The 17,951-nt window shown below is 44.2% G+C and overlaps 1 protein-coding gene across 1 annotated transcript in view; it reads right to left on the reverse strand.

Moving 5' to 3' along the window:
- KL (klotho) overlaps positions 1 to 13,266 on the reverse strand; it is a 41,569-nt gene extending 28,303 nt beyond the window's left edge. Inside the window, exon 1 of the mRNA XM_007464252.1 lies at positions 12,448 to 13,266. Within this exon, the coding sequence (XP_007464314.1) occupies positions 12,448 to 13,266 (819 nt within the window). The remainder of the gene's footprint in view (positions 1 to 12,447) is intronic.
- Between the last annotated feature and the right edge of the window lie 4,685 nt (positions 13,267 to 17,951).

A 17,951-nucleotide genomic window follows, 5' to 3' on the forward strand; every position in this document is an offset into this window, starting at 1 on the left:
CCGGGGCACGAACCCGTGTCCCCTGCATCGGCAGGCGGACTCTCAGCCACTGCGCCACCAGGGAAGCCCTGCATTGCTTTTTTACTTCCTCGATTTTCCTTGTACCTGTGGCTAATTCTTCCCACACTTTGCAATAGCCTCTCAGCACAAACTTCTGCAAGGTCACATCAGCCTCCAGTATTTTCTTGGAGACACACTTCTGGAATCTTCTCCTCTTCTGAACCAGTTGCTCTCAGCTCTGCTGCACAGTTGATTTCCTGGGTCTACAATTCATCATCATGCTCCTGGGTTAGACCTACTGTTTTGAACATCCTATGTCTTCTTCCTTCTTGTCTATATCACATTACACAGAGTGTATCTTCCAATAGCTTCCCGATAAAGCACTCACAGAAGACGTATTTTTTGAGACTCTGAAGGTCTTGAAATCTCATTATTCTACCCTCATGAATGACTAATAGTATAGATACATAAATTCTGGTTGGAAAAAATTTTCGTTCCTTTCTTCTGAATGGCGTAACTCACTGGTCTTTGTGGTAGCCATGAAAATGTGCCACTCAGTCCTCCTGCTGTGAGGAGCATTATTGACTATTTGCACCAGTCGCTTCCCCTTTGGCCCTTCACTACATTGGCCCTGAGGCCATGCTTCTCCTGGGATACTCCCTTATGACTGAATATAGCAGGGGTACTAAGGCAGACCCATTCCTACAAGCCATGGCCCAGTCCAATGGAAATGTTGGCTCAAGAACTTCTCGCTGGCCTGGCTGGATCTTTCTTAGACCTGTACTGACATCTGAGACTCTTCCTATCCCATCCGCCTTCCTGCCCACTCTCTTTCACAAGTGTCAGATGTGCATCATGGTCTAAAGGCTCATCTGCCTTCTCCAGCTCCATCCCCTTTGTACTTCACAGTTGTTTCCCCTCAATAAATGTCCTGCACATCTAATGCTGTCTTGACATTTGCTTCTCAGAAGACCAAACACAATTGAGACTTCACTTCCTGGAAGGCAAAGAGAATGCCATTCTGGGTGACATTTAGGGGGCGGATAGTCCCCTGGCACAAGATGGTGCCCCGATTGCTAAATATTTCACCAGTAGTAACCTGGGAAAATGTCCTGGTAGAGGGGAATGCTGCTACAGATGCAATGATTTAGGCACTCCAGTGTCTACAAGGAGAAGGGAATTGACTGTTTCCTGCTATATGGTATTGGGTCCCTATAGAGAGATATGTGAGCCAGAGGGTCTCATTGGTAGCCTATAGAGAGGCCCTTATCTCCTGTACTTTCAGGAGGGAGCGATCCAGAAAGAAAAGTTCCATTGTGAATGTAGTTATCAAGCTTTTGCTTGCACCGCACTTGCTCCTGCCCCACTGAACAAACAAGTCACATGTTCTAGCCCAGGGGTCCCCAACTCCCGGGCCACAGACCGCTACTGGTCCGCAGCCTGTTAGGAACTGGGCCACACAGCAGGTGGTGAGCGGCAGGTGAGCACTCGCATTACCACCTTAACCATCCTCCCCACACCCTGCCACCCAGTCCATGGAAAAATTGTCTTCCACAAAGCTGGTCCCTGGTGCCAAAAAGGTTGGGGAATGCTGTTCTAGCTCATAGTCTATGTGGGAGGCAAGTACACAGGTCATGAATACTGAGAAGCATCGTTCAGTGGGGGCCCCAGGCCTAACACTCTACTGCACTCCTCCCTTTCTGGAACTCCTATTATTTGAATGCTGGATCCCTGGCTAGTCCACCAATTTTCTTACTTTTTTTTTTTTCCCACTATTGTCCATCTCTTTCTTTCTTACCCTGTTCTTAGATTTCATCACTTTTATTTTCCAATCCTTCTATTAAATTTTTCATTTCTGCTATAATGTATTTAATTTCCAACAATTTCCAACTGTTCTTTCCCCCACCTATTTTATTGTATTATCCTATTCTTATTTTCTAGATGCAACATATTCTCCTAACTCTTTAAAAATTTACTGAGTTTCTTAAAATTTATTTTTTTTATTGAGATACAACTGACATATAGCATCGTATTAGTTTCAGGTATACAACATAATAATTTAATATCTGTATATATTATGGAATGATCACCACCATAAGTCTCGTTAACATTCATCACCACACAGTTACAATTTTTTTGTGTGTGAGAACTTTTAAGATCTACTCCCTTAGCCAATTTCAAACACAAAACACAGTATTAACTATGAGCACCATGCTGTATATTGCATCCCATGACTTATGTTATAACTAGAGGTTTGTAATGTCTTTTGACTGAGTCTTCTTTTCTTCTTTTAGCTTTTTTTCCTCCTTATATATTCTCAGTTTCCTCCAAGTTTCTGCCCCAGAAAGTTGCGTTTTTTCCCCTCTTTATTTAGGTGGGTCTCAATCTTTCAAGTTAGAGGCTCTCCTCGGATCCTGTTGATTCTTGATTGTCTACTCATGTTTAAGAATGAGAAACAAAAACCTTGACTGGAAGGTCTGAGCATGTGGGTGGGGCATGTTGATTTTGAGCTTCACTGTAGAGTGATCTATCTCTGCCATTTGTTGTGGAACCTTTAGGATCAGCATCTTAGGTCTTTCCGCATGAGCTCATCAGACTCCCTGGAGAAGACACTTCCAGTCCCTCCCTGGAGAGTAAAGTCACACAGCCAACATTCCGAGAGCCTGGTGGGCGAGGAGAGCTGGGAGCAGGGTGGAGGAGGGGTCTGGGGAAGGGGTGGGTGTCTCAAACCTGTCGCATATGTTCACTTAGTCCTTATTTTCAGTGTGGTGCTCATGCCCTCAGTTGTGCCTGGTGTCCGTCAGTCCAGACACTTTCCATTTTATACTCTCCAGAAAGTTCACTTCGAGTTTTCTCCTCGAGTGGAGAAGCAGCATATGCCCAACAGGTGGGATTGGGGGAAGAGACCCAGAAATCTAGTTGTTTCTTACACAGCTTTCAACCAATTCTTCTCATTTTAAGCACCCACTCCCTTCACCTCCAGTTCCAGAGTACCTGCTCTTGCTATTCTCTGAGCCTCTGGAAGATTCTGCAATCGTAGGATTGGTTCTTGGCTTCTCCCACAGCCAATTCAGCAGTCAGCTTGCTCAGATCCGCTGAGTCAGGAATACTCTCCCACCTGCTCAGCTTCCAAATTTTTGTTACTATTCTGCTCTCTCCAGCACTGTGGGTCTTTCTCCCTCACCCTTCCCTCCTTTGCTCCTTCCCTCCCCTTGCCGCCCCCCCTTCCTTGCTTTAACTGTTTCTTTACTAAAGTTTAATGGGGTTTCAAGAGGGAAAATAAATTAGATGGGTAAATTCACTCAGCCATCTTTTCCCAGAAACACCACTTACGATTTCTCCATCACAGAAGTATTACATTTTGCTTATAGAACAATTAGAAAATCCAGATAATCAGAAAGAAAAAATTACCCATAATCGCACTATCCAGAAATAACCCACTGTTAACATTTTTCTTTTTCCCTTTCACATTTGGGGGGGGAGGGGGCGGGGGGAGCCAGTGCACTCTTTCATTCATGCTCTGGATATAAATGGAAAGCAAGATAAACATGACTCCTAGCATCTCAAAGCTGAGGTCTTTGGGGAAAGACAAACAAATAATTTCAATAAAATGTGTGAAGTATTATTAGCAGGGCAGTACAGGATTTTATGGGAGCTGAAAGCAGGGATATCAAATCTAGGCTTGGGCATGTCAGGAAAGAAGCTGGAGGAAAGGACAGTGGCTGAAGAGAGCTCAGCACAGCTAAAGAGCTATAGAGTGCTCTCTACTTATTCACACTTATTCACACAACAGAGATATATAAGAAGCATAATATATCATATGGCATTTTTCTCTTAATAACATACCGTGTGCAACTTTTTAATCACCGTACATTAACTTTATAATGGCCGAATACTATTTATTCCACTATACCTGTGCACTGCTATTCCTTTAACAGATCACCCTAGTATATTTAGGTTATTTCCAATTTTTAAGAAGCATCCACCATCTGTGGTAATCCTCCTCTCACCTTTACACATTGAGGATGAAATTTAATACGATTAAAAGTTCAAAAATAAGTGACAAAAGGAGATGACAGGGGAAGTCTGGCTTAACAGCAATTCACATGGGGAAAACTTTAAAAGCCTGAGAGGTTTTCGCTGACCACAACTAATCCGAGTCCGCAGGGAGGTAACAGCCAAAACCGCGAATGCAGTCTTGGACGGCAGGGACAGGATTCGGTGTCCAGAATAAGAAACGTGCCCTGAACATCTGGGGCAGCTGAAATTTGGTCTACACATCAAATCTTAAGAGAAGCCTTCAAAGAGTCTGGGCTCACTTCTCCTGCTTCGTGTCCTTCCCCTCCTCTCCCACCAGAGCTTCGGCCCCTCCACGCACTGTTCCTATGACGTGAACTGCGCATTGCTGCACCTGGCCCCGGCTGCACAGCTGGTTCCCAGAACGCGGAGCCCAGAACACCCTTCCTACTTTGGGTGTCCTCAGTCATCTCCACCATCTGCAGCCCCTTGGTAAGGGCGATGGACACAGGCAGCTCCCACAGACATCCCTGTTCTGCTCTGTTCCTCAAAGACCCACCCTCTGGGGAGACAGAAAGGTCAACTCTTCCCTCTCCCTCCCCACCTTTTCCTCAAGTGTCAGAAGATAAAGAGGCCTCTCAACAGTCACATTTGCTTTCTCAGAATTCAACCACATTCCTGTCTGCCCCACCGCAGTCTCCCAAGAAGAGCCCTAATTAAACGCCAGCTCCCTCTAATTCTCGGGGGAGCAGCCATGAGTGTGAATAAAGTAGAAAATACTTAGGAAGAACCTTTAGCCTTTTCAGATATTTGAAAAGCTGTCTTGTCAAAAAGCAATTTGTTTTATTCTTTGAGATTTAGGGAGGCAGAGACAACCGCGGGTGACTCCCATACAGAGGCAGGTTTCCAATCAATATAAAAGATAAAATCGAGTGGGCAAATTGAGAGGAGCTGGGTTCCTCTTGCCGCAAATAGTCGAGCAGAAGCTAGAGGACCCCAGGGCCACTGCAAGGAGTTGGTCCTGAGAAGAAATCTGACCTGGGATTTCCCTGGTGCCTTGTAATTCTAACATTCTAATTATCAAATAGTAGTGTACTTATAGACATGCAAATAATATCTTCTCACCATTATATTTAAACTTAATGTATAGTACTGGTTTCAGTTTATTTTAAGTATTTTATCAAACTATAAGTAATACTGGTTCATGGATGATGCTCTGACATCCATACTTCAAATAATAATGTTATTAATAAAAAAAAATCTATTCGGACTAGGGCCATGCAAGTTCACTAAATATTTATCTTTACTCAATATATCAAATTATATCAGTCATAAATTTTAGTATATTTCCTTTAAACATCAAGAAAAGGTACTTGGTAATATGTTTTATGTAAAATAAATTATCTCGGGGCTTCCCTGGTGGCTCAGTGGTTGGGAGTCTGCCTGCCGATGCAGGGGACGCTGATTCGTGCCCCGGTCCGGGAGGATCCCACGTGCCGCGGAGCGGCTGGGCCTGTGAGCCGTGGCCGCTGGGCCTGCGCGTCCGGAGCCTGTGCTCCACAGCGGGAGAGGCCACAGCGGTGAGAGGCCCGCGTACCGCAAAAAAAAATAAAAATAAAAATAAAAATAAAATAAAAAAAGAATAAAATAAATTATCTCAAAACTCATTTGAAAATCTTTAGTCAAATGCTGTTGAAATAATTGCAAAGACTCTATCCCACCGAATGAAGAAGTTAAGTGAGGCAACAATTTCTAAAGCGTTTGTCTAATTCCTTTCACCTAAACAGCTCAAGAGGACCACTTCTCAAGCACTCTTGCTTTTATTATTATTGACAATAAAAATTCATACCTCACCTTTGTAGAGCTCTTTACGTTTTTCAGAACATGTCGACATACATGATTTTGTTTTAATTCTCACAATATATTTGAGAGGTGGACGGTGTCGGAGAGATGAATGCTTGTCCTTAATGACGTGTTCCCACCTGATTCGCTGAGAACATGGCTACGCAGCTGCAGTAATTCCCACACTCCTTACACCACGTGACTGAGTCCTGCCAATGGGAGGTGAGTGGAAGAGATGATGCAGCCTCCAGGTCAGGCACTCACAAGGTCACGTTCTCCCGCTTCCCCTGTTCCCCTCCTCCCCTGTCCACAGGATGAAAATGGGGATATTTTTTGCCTTGGAAATGTGCAAAGGTGACATACCTATCTGGGCAGAAATTTTTTCCCCTGTTCTTCCTCACTTTTTAAAACTCCTTCCCAGATACTAGGTGAGAAAGCAGACTGTAGGTGTTCAATTTAGAAGAAAGAAAAAAAGGACATATTGAAGTAAAATTATTTTGCATCTATATTTATTCATTCATTAAAAATTGTATCGAATATTTCCTCTGCTCCAAGGACTGAGATAAGCACTAAAAATTTAAAAAGAAATATGATATGCAGTCTCTGACCTCAAGGAGTCGCAAATGAGTAAATGATCCTCTCTGCCTGTTATCGCAAAATGGGAGTGTTTGAGTCAAGTCTTTGAAGGATAAATAAGAGTTTATCCCAAGGTGGAAGGGAGAAGAGCTACACTGATCCTTTAGATTATCTTTGTACCCAGAATGTATCAAGATAAGCATAATCTACCTTTTATATGCTCTATCTGTTTAAGTATAGATTACAAGTATCACTTTGCAGTTTCCTGAGAAGATGTGGATCTTGAAGGATTCAGTAACAGTATGTATTCTTACTTACCCACTCTTTATTTCTCGTCCTCCCAATTTTATTTTGTACTTTATTCTCTTCCTACACCTAAAATTTCCTTTATGCCTTAAAAAGATAACATTCGTTGAAAGAAAAGCACTTTTTGTACAAGTTAATTTTAAAATTCTGGCTTGGAGCAATCATATTGTTTGAAAAATTAAGATAACTCAGAAGACTTCTGTGTGCCAAATTCATGACTAACTACACATTCAGGTAATACAGTTGTGCATTCATTCACTTTGCACTTAAGAAATGTATATTGGCATTATTTGAATGCTTAGTAGTCTGTAGTTTCCCTCTTTTCTTCAACTCGAAATAAATGACATTGTAAAACATTGTTATGATTTTGAAATTATTTTATTAGTTCTTTTCCTATTTGTAAATTTTTTTCTTGGACTTGACTGTGACCTTCAAAAAACACTGTGTTCAATCAGATATTCAAAGAAGAGTGAGTCAAGCTCTTCAGGAGATATTTTAACCATTTCTGATTAAACACACCATTGAATTCAGTAGTCTATAAAATACATTAACGTTCAACCCAGTTGATTATTCCGGCAATGTACCAAAAACATTTTAATGAGAGAAAAATTGGTAAAGTGCTTCACAAAAGTACATAGCATGTATAATTTAAACATGCATCTAGTAGATAAATTGCCTCCACTATTACTTGGGGAATGAAAACTCAAGCCACTTCCAATAAATGCTCCTAAAGCCAGCCAGGTGAATTTCCCCACCTCCCATTCTGAAAACTTTTTTATAATGTTGCATAGTGACTGTAGATAGTTTTCAGTTGTTTGGAAATTTTTACAATGGAGTCATACATTTAATGATGAACCTTATATTTTTACTGAAAAATGTCAGATTCTGCCCCATTATATTTACTGATCTTACTATCTGATAAGAATTTAGTACCCCCTGTCCCATAAGAAAGTGGCTAGAAAGACTGACAAAGAGAGCAGATCCTAGGAGCATCAGTTTATAAAGGCAGAGTCAGGCTGTTAAACAGCCAGAAGCCACTTACTGAGCACCTACCAAGGGCAAGATGGCATTTTAGGACAGATGAAGTGAACCTGGTTTCCTCACTTAAGGAATTACCGGGCTAGTGAAAGGAAGCAAATGATTAAATAAAAGCAGAAGTACGGTAGGAGGCATCAGAGTGAAGCATTGTGGGATTCCATAGGAGGAAGAGTTGGCATTCGAGTGTGGAACCTAAGGGAGCATGTGAGCTGGTTCTCGAAGAAGAAGTGGGATTTTAATAAATGAGGGACTTTGTCTTGTTCATACATAATGATATCCTTGAGAATATCCATCATGGCAAACGGCAAGGGGCAAGTGCAGAAGCAAGGACATCAGCTAGGAGGCTATTCCAGTGATGCACGCAGAATCTGATAGGGGCTTGGACCTATAGCTATAGATGAAAGGAGAAGTGCTTTGATTCTGTATACATTTTGAAGGTAGGTAGAGCTATAGGATTGGTTGATGGATTGAATATAAGATGTAAGAGAAAGGAAGAAGTTAAGGTTTGGGACCCAACCAACTGAAAGAGCAAAGCTGCCATAATGGAGATGGGGAAAACAGGAATTTGTTTTTGGATGTTAAATGTGACATGCCTATTTGACATCAAAGTGGAGAAGGCACTCCAAGTGCTCCAAGTCTGGAGCTCAGATCAGAAGTTCTGGCTGGAGACTCAAAATCTGGAGTCATCAGGACATAGAGTATTCAAAGAGCTCACTTGGAGCGAATCTAAGAAGAGGTCCCAGGAGGGAGCACAAGGCACTCCAGTATTTAGAGGCAGGATGAAGAGGAATAAGCAAAGGGAACTGGGAACGAATCGCCAGTGAGCTGAGAGGAGAAGGGAGAGACAGTTGGGTTCTGGAAGCCAAGCTGAGGAAGTGTAGCAAGAAAGAGAATAGTGGCTGGACAGATGCTGTGGACAGATCAGCTGAGACAGGAGCACTGATGTTCAATACCAGTCAGGTCTGCACTATACGAAATGCCCGAAGTAACATCTCCCAGCCCCACCTCCTTACGTGAAACAAGCTGTCTTTTCCCACAGGTTCCCTTTACAGACATTTGCAAGACTCCCTGAGAGGCCCATGTTTATCTTCAACTCGGTCCTGGTCCTCTCAGAAACCCAAAGGCAGAACAAAAACTCAGAGGCACCGCTGGAGCTGGACTCCCAACTACAGGCCTTAACACTACTTTTTCAGGGGCCATCAAGAACCATCTTTCAAGAGCTATGAAGGCAGAGCAGTCCCTCTTCAAGTTAGAGAGGAGGTGTGTCTTCTTCCTGAGTTATACTCCTGAGCAAAGCAGTCTGGATTCCTAGGGCTCTGCAGGGAAATCCTCCTTTCAGTTCTGGCTGTCAGTCTGTCTCTGTCTCACACATACACACACACAGAGGCTATTTTTATTAAGGTTTACCTCAGCACCAGAAACCCGCAAAAAACCACAAAGACTCCATTCTGAGCAAAGCCTCCCCACCTCATTATTCATCCTGCAGTTTGTCTGGCCTGCCTCCTGTCCTCCGGGGTGGGGGGCGGGCAGTGTTCAAATTTTCAGTCTCCCCAGGGGGTCTCCTTAGTCCACCTGTAAATTAGTGGAAGCAGAGAATGGGGCAGGGGAGGGGTGCTGGCCAGATTTATCCTTCACAAGCATCATATCCCCAAACGCAAATGAATAAGCTAGGGGCCCAGTGACCCCTGCCAGTAGTATCTAAGCCCTAGCTGAAATGTTCTATTACCAAAATGTTCCATTACCAAAATCTGGGGAATATACTTTATCTTTTCAAATAAGATCAAAACTTCCCTCCCCCCCTCCCCCTAACACACACGCCAAGAAAGAGTATTGAAATCAGAATGAAAATATCTCATATGAAATAATGAAAGATACCATTTTTGATGACAACTTATTTCTCCATAAGATACAAGAATGACTAAATTCCAAACCAAAGAAATTTGAAAGCAAAATTAATATTTTACAGCAACTGTAATTATGTTTGTAGCATCAGCAAAACCAACTGTCCTCCTGTTACTAATTTCTTATGAACACAAAGTCCACTGCATTTCTGGGAAGGATGGTTAGTGTTTGGCAAGTTTTTGTGTAAGGATACAAAAATATAACTGGGAAGTTAATCAAAAGGCCAAGAGTGGGCACAAGAACCAAAAGCATGTTGACTATTTAGAATACCAGAGTAATATATGTGGAATTTGAAAAAAATGGTATAGATCTTATTTACAAAGCAGAAATAGAGACACAGACATAGAGAACAAACATATGGATAACAAGGGGGAGGGGGTGGTGGTAGGATGAGTTGGGAGATCGGGATTGACATATATACACTATTGATACCATGTATAAAATAGATAACTAAAGAGAACCTACAGTATAACACAGGGAACTCTACTCAGTGCTCTGCAGTGACCTAAATGAGAAGGAAATCCAAAAAAGAGGGGATATATGTATACGTATAGCTGATTCACTTTGCTGTATAGTAGAAACTAACACAATATTGTAAAGCAACTATACTCCAATAAAAAAAAAAAAAAGATCAGTACCTTAGAATCAAAATAAAATAAAATACCAGAGTACCACAAAGCTCCTACAGCCCCAGTTCCTTATCTTATGTATGAAATGATCATGTAAGTGGCTATAACAATTGATAACTTTTGTATTTACACAGAGTTTATTACATGCATTCTGAAAATAGAACTCATGTGATTTAAATGTAAAGTAGTAATTTTGCAAGAATGGTCTATTAGGTCCTTCAGTTGGTCCACATATCTCTTGTTTCTGGTACGAACTGAAATTTGCTTATGTTTTCTTTAAAAGAGGGGCCAGTTTTTGCCATAGTTTTTCTATTACCAACCATGAACAGGTGCTATTTAGGGTCTTCTGATTCCTTAAAAGGATTGACAGACTGAAAAAGTTTATTACCACTGCTCTAAAGTATCTTAATGAAAAATATGTATCAATATGGAATCACTAAAATCACAAATTTTTTGTCAAACAAAGCCAACATTCTTTTATGACCTGTGGTACCAAACAGGTTTTGTGGAGCTGACATACAATCTAATTAGCCATTATTACAACATTACCAGCAGCTCCAGCAGTAAGTCAACTCAATAACCCAATACTGTTCTGCCTCAATTATCTATGGCTTCAATTAAAGTGTGTAGAAGTGGTTTTCATCTTGACTTTGTTCAAAATATGTGGTTTAATTCTAAATTTAAAAATAGGTCTTCCATCTTAAAAAAAAGGTTCTGAAGAACCTAGGGGCAGGACAGGAATAAAGACACAGACGTAGAAATGGACTTGAGGACATGGGGAGGGGGAAGGGTAAGCTGGGACGAAGTGAGAGAGTGGCATGGACATATACACACTACCAAATGTATAATAGCTAGCTAGTGGGAAGCAGCCTCATAGCACAGGGAGATCAGCTCGGTGCTCTGTGACCACCTAGAGGGGTGGGATAGGGAGGATGGGAGGGAGACGCAAGAGGGAGGGGGATATGGGGATATATGTATACATATAGCTGATTCACTTTGTTATACAGCAGCAACTAACACACCACTGTAAAGCAATTCTACTCCAATAAAGATGTTTAAAGAAAAATAGGTCTTCCAGTAGGCCCACAAGTCACCAAAATGTGGTGCCAAAAGTTATACATTTAAAGTTTTATTAAAATGTTTGCACATATCCATAAAATATTCTCTCATGATACAAAATTCTGTACAAAGTGTACCAATAACTGAGATTATAAATGAACCCTCAAATCGATGAGACCTAACCTTTAATACTAAGTAAAGGAGAAAAAGGAGAAAGAATTATCTGGGGGACAACTTTATCATGGCACATTCATTCTTCCTGCTGTCAAAATTTATTAAGCCTTTTGCACAAGGGTGTTAAAATCAATTGTGTCAGGCTAATCATCTCATCCCTGAGGAATCCTTCCTATTGGAGAGAGCATTGTGCAAATACAGTTGTTATAGGACCCAATCTGTATCACCCTGTAGTGGTTTCTGTATTTTATGGCTATAGCTTTGTTTAAGATTTTATGAGGGGTCATCATACCCCTGCTGATTAAGTAAGGCTGGTGGATGTAGTGTTCAATCCTGACACAGAAAGAACATCCAAAGACAGTTTGAACTCTGCTCTGCAGTAGATGCGATTTTAATACCTTCAAATTTGCTGCAGCGTGAACTTGTGCTACAAGCAAGACAGATCCTATTGGATTAACACTGAACTCATGACATCTCCACAAATTCTAGTAGAGAGTAACGCTATCCGCGTGGCTTGCGAACAAACTTGTTTCTTTTCTCATGCTCCCTGTGGCTGCTCGTACTCCTCCCTATCTTACCTCTAGGAATTCCTCTACCCTCAGAGAAAGGAGCTCCCTTTTCTCACAGGAGAAACTGATTCCAATTTCTTTTTGACGATGGGCCCAAAAGGGCAATCACAGGCACTCCCACGGCGGAGGCTACCCTCCCATTCCCAACTCCACGCTTTCCAGGGAAGTCCAAGATGCTCAGCGGCCCCCGACCCCCCCACCCCCCGCCTCCTCCCCGGGTGTGAATACCAGGTAACCTCACAGATGTGCTCAAATGGAGCCTCATTTAACCGGAAGTTCACGTCTCCAGTGGCCCTCTCCCCGTCGTGGCCCTCCGCCCGGCCCCTCGAACTCACCAGAAGGAGATTGTGCGCCACCAGGTACCCGAGCCGCGGGCTGCCCTGGACGCCGGGGGCCAGGCGCCCGGTGGCGTAGCCGTGCCAGGCCACCACGTAGGGGTTGTCGATGGTGATCCAGTACTTGACCTGGCCGCCGAAGTGGCGGAAGCAGAGCTCGGCGTAATCCCTGAAGTGGTCCGCTAGGGCGCGGTTGGCCCAGCCGCCATAGGCGTCCTGCAGGCGCTGGGGCAGGTCCCAGTGGTACAGGGTGACCACGGGCTGCACGCCCAGCTCCCGCAGCCGCTCCAGCAGACGCCGGTAGTAGCGCAGCCCCTCCCGGTTGGGGGCGCCGGCGCTGCCATTGGGGAACACCCGCGCCCACGAGATGGAGAAGCGGTAGTGGGTGACCCCGAGCTCGCGCAGCCCCTCCGTGTCGCGGAAGACATTGTTGTAGCCGTCGCTGGCCACGTCCCCGGTGGCGGGCGGGGACAGCGACGGGGCGCCCGACGGCAGGCCGGCTACCGGGGCGTCGCCTGGAGGCGCCGGAGGGCGGTGGGTGAACGTGTCCCAGATGGACGCACCCTTGCCGTGCTGCCGCCAGCCGCCCTCCGTCTGGTAGGCGGCGCTGCCCACGGCCCAGTGGAAGCCGTCGGGGAAGGTGTCATGGAAGAGCCCCGCGGCACCCGGGGCCGGAGGGCGCGCGAAGCGGGCCCAGGTCTGCGCGCCGTCGCCGGGCTCGGCACGCAGGCGGCGGCCGCCCAGGGCCAGCAGCAGCAGCAGCAGCAGGAGTGGTGGCGTCCGTAGACGCGGGCGGCGCGGTGGGGCGTGGGCGGGCATGCTGCGCGGGAGCCGGACGCCGGGGGGCCGCGCAGCGCCCCTTTATGCCAGAGCCGCGCTGCCCGCCCCCCGCCAGCGCGCCCACCCCCGCTTCCCCGGCGGGCCCAACCGGCAATAATTACCTGGGGGTCCGCGCGAGGGGCGCGACCGCGGGCAAGGTGCAACGGGCGCCGCTTCCGGACGTCGGAGAAAATGCACCTGTTCTCTGCTCCCAGAGGCAGCTGGGTTTGTTTCTGCGACATGAGTGCCCTGCCCGCCGCCTTCTATTCGGCATCCGCGCGCGCTCCTGGAAGAAGCCGCAGAGCCGGGGAGCGTGGAGGAAGGAAGGCGGCCACCCAACTTTCCTGAGTTCGGCGCAGGAACTTTGCATGCCCTCGCGGGGTCCGCCCGCCGGGAAGCACCTGCTTTCTCTTCTCTCCCACTCAGAGGCCGAGAAGAGTAACTGACATTACTAGAGGCGATTAGGAATTGGCCGAAATTGTACTAGGGGGCAGCGTGGGGAGAGCTAGGTCGGAACTTGGAATGTTGGGAGAGAGGGACTTGTGGTGGACTTCCCCTTGAAGTGTTTAAGGAAGATGCTCCCGTGAAGAGCCCCCGGACGCGCGCAACCTGAATGGCGGGTCCCCCCGCAGGCCCCAGTCCAGGACGCCTTCGAGGAAGCCAAAGGAGATGTATAGGATGCGTTGGAACTTTGCTTTCCTCTCCCTCTTACTGTTATCTTTTAACCATTTCAAAACCAGTACTTGTTCTTTAATTCAATAGTGCAGAATTACATGATGAATGTCAAATGACAGTTGTGATTGTTCTTCCAAAAGAGACAGAGAAACACCAAGGTTTGTACTTTGACTAGCTGTCATTAACCTCTATTATCCTTTGCATCTGTTTTTTGAATAATCACATGTTTTAGCTTTCAGCTCTGGCTTGGCAAGTAATTTATCTGTGCAAACCTTGCACGCAGCTGGGCTGGGAGGACTCTGGGTCCCTGATCAGTGAACGGAAAAGGAAGGAGGGGTTTAGCCCAAGCACCCTCTACGACAAAATAGTCATGACGTCTTTCCGGTTACCAAAGAGCCCTTTTGATAGAAATTGTGGAGACACTGTGTCCGATTAAGTGTGTGTATATCTGATCTGTGACTAACTGGGGAGTGGATGGTCTGGGCTCCACCTTTGTGATCTTGGGCGGGAAAGTCTCTCCAAGTCTTAGGATCCTTATCCATTCTATTGTATAAAATGGAGATGGCCGTGTCCGCCCTGTTGCCTTAGAGGCTTGTTACGCTCAAATGAAAAAATGTGCACACAGAGGACTCAAACATGTAAAGCCCAGACAAATGTAAGATCCTGCTAATATCTTTGCCTTTCTCTCCAGTACGATGTGCCTCAATCCTGGCACACTTGCTCCTGTGATCAATGACTAAGATCCTCATAGAGGTACATCCATTCTCATCTAGTGATCATCCCTGCACTGCTGTTTCATACAGACTTAAAATCAATAAAGTTTTAAATTTTGCAGATGAAGTTACTTTTATTAATTTCCTTAAAATGTAAGCACAACAAATTTATTCCAGTATTTTATTAAATAGTCCCAACTCCAGCTAGCATATATTATGTGGTTAGTAAGATTAAGCCATCAGGCTGGAACAAGACATTGCTAATCTGTTACATGTGGCATCTACATTTTTCAATAAATGTGAAATAACAAACAATGACACTCCAGGTATTAAAAAAATTATACCACGCAACCACACAGTCACACTCTCTTCCAGCTAAATTAAAAAGCTTCTATGTCTGCATGCAGGATCACATTTCCCTTCTAGAGCTTAAGATTAGAGTGTCTGCTTCTTGTAGCTTGTTAAGTTTCAATTAGAAATGCTTCATGGGTCTCATGGAAAATGGCTTAGGCTAAGTGTTCACTTATTGATGTATGGTCTGTTTGCTCGGGGCAGATTGTATTTATTGCTACTTTTATTTAACCAACAGTTTTAAAAACAGAGAGAGAGAGAGAGAGACTTTTAGAGCAGTGATTAAAAAGGACCAAGGTGACTGAATGCTTCATATTTGAAGTTCTTCTCTCACCGAAGGGGACATAAAGCACATGTATCTCCAGCTGGACATCATAGCTTTCAGCATTTTCAGCGATGTCCCCAGGTGATAATGTAACCCAATGATAAAAATTACATGGTAATTAAACTTTATTTCCAGAACTTGCTGTTTATCTATCAAGGTTCTGTTCATGGTTATTAAATTCTGGATTCCTGAAGTGTGAATAATTGCTACTGCTGCTTTGCATTTGTTCAGTTTTATTTTGGTTCTTTCACAGGCCCCCTTCCAACATCTAAAATGTGGATTTCATTCAATGCTCTGTTCTCCCACATATAAGAGATTAATTACTTGCTGTGCTTTGAATATAAAGGTGAACTTATTGATGCATCAAAGGAAAGGAGATTTTTTTTTTTGACAGAGGACAGATTAGTGGAGATCTTACTGACTTTTGTCATGGTGATGATTTTCAACAACCTAAAGGTAGTCATCAAGGTGACCATCATCCTTCATCCACTCCCTTCTCCCAGGTGCTCCTGGGACCAGTGGAGCCCTCCCCTGCGAAGGGAGCAGAAGGGGGTTCACTGATTCACATGGGCCCAAACAGAACATCAACGCCACGTGCTCTCAGCTCACCAGTCACAGACACTAGCTTCTCTGAGGAGGTACTGATATCATCGACACAATCTCTCTCAGCAACCACCATGGGCAAAGCAACCACAAGGAGCTCAAGACTTCAAAACATAGGCGACAGCCTCTTTCCTCAAAAACAGTAGTGGTTGGGAGAAACAGGATGAAGAAAGTTGATAATAAAGTTGTTTAGTTTATTACATTCAGTGTTAACAAATGACACCTATGACAGGTATTAGAGGAATTCAGAAGAAGAAGTTACCCTATCTTTTTTTTTTTTTTTTTTTTGCAGCACGTGGGCCTCTCACTGTTATGACCTCTCCTGTTGCAGAGCACAGGCTCCAGATGCGCAGGCCCAGCGGCCATGGCTCACAGGCCCATCCGCTCCGCGGTATGCGGGATCCTCCTGGACCGGGGCACGAACCCGCGTCCCCTGCATCGGCAGGCAGACTCTCAACCACTGCGCCACCAGGGAAGCCCCAAAAGTTACCCTATTTTGAGCTGACTGGAAAAGTCTCACAGAAAAGACATGATAATATCTGGGGTTTAAAGAGTAAAACTTGCAAGGAGTCTGGGAGGCAAGGATATGGGGAAACAAAATGTGGAAGAAAAAAGTGTTCACAGTGTTATTTGTGGTTAAAAAAAATTTAAAAAGTCTATTTGTGCAAGGAAATTGTGGACTGAAAAAGTAGGTAGGGATCAGACCATAAAGAGTCTTTAATAGGTTTTGTCATTATATCACATTGGAGCTTCTCCCTTCATTTACTCATTAAACAAACATTTGTTTTGTGCCAAGCACTATTTTAGGCACTGAGAATGCAACAGTTAAAAAAATAGACCAACAACACTTGCCTTCCTCTCATATCACTCTCCCACTCTTTACTCTGTTCCAGCCACACTCACCTCCTGGTTGTCCTTGGAACTAGCCAAAATGGCTCCCAACCTCAAGGCCATTCCTCCTCTCTGGAATGCTCTTTACAGAACCACCTGCTTCTCCTCACTCAGGTCTTAGACCAAAAGCCACATTCTGAGAGCATCCTTCTTTGACCTCTCCATCCAAAATAGTTACCCCCAGTCATTCTCAATTACAGGGTACTGTTTTATTTTTCTCATAGAGCTTATGACTATCTCAGATTATCTTGTTTGTTTACTTATTTCCTTTATCCTCAACTAGAATGTAAGCCTCATGAGAATAGACACCTGGCATTTTCTTTGCAGTATCTGGAACACCTAGAATAATGCCTGTACATTGTAGTCGCTACACACATATTTGTGGAATGAATGAATGAAACCATTAGTAAGAGATGGCTGAAGCACATTGTTGAGAATTCTAGAGCCGCATCCTGGCTTACAAAAGAGGCTGTGATTGATTAGTAATGTCTGCCCTGAGCACAGGAAGAAGTGGTCATGACAATACCATATTTGACATCCTGCATATATATGTACTTTGGTGGGCAATGGCCCAAGCCCACTCTACTAAAACCTCAGATAGGTCTGATGCTACAACAGGAAATAGCACACAAAGCTATGTCACTGTGGAATAGTTTAACTGCCAACATACCCACTTTTCCCTGGTACACCTCTGACAAGCCCCAAAAGACTGAAAAGGCAGTGACACTAGGGCTCTGAGCTTCTCTGACCTGGCAAGTTCCTCATTCCACAGAGGTTTTCAGAGCCACTAAATATCAGGTGTACCTTCATGAAGAACTAGAAAGGCAACAAGGTAGCATTCCCATCTGCTCGTATCCTGTTCTGCTTATTTGCCAGCAAAACAAAAGTAAAATTGATTCACAATCCAAGAGCTGACTTCAAAACTGTAAAGGCCTTTGTGGTCAGCCCAACTCAAGAGCCACAGAAAGTTTTTGAGTAGTGGAGCTACAAGGGCAAAGAGAAAGGTGCCTCAACTTATTTTTAAAAAGGGGCAATGTTCATCAGTCAATTGTTTTGTCAGTAAGTTGAGGGGGAGATATTAGAACCTAGAAGATCACTTTGAAAGCAACTATAGTAAAGTGGATAAT

Source organism: Lipotes vexillifer, unplaced genomic scaffold, assembly GCF_000442215.2.
Source record: "Lipotes vexillifer unplaced genomic scaffold, Lipotes_vexillifer_v1.1 scaffold120, whole genome shotgun sequence".
In the NCBI taxonomy this organism is placed as follows: domain Eukaryota; kingdom Metazoa; phylum Chordata; class Mammalia; order Artiodactyla; family Lipotidae; genus Lipotes; species Lipotes vexillifer.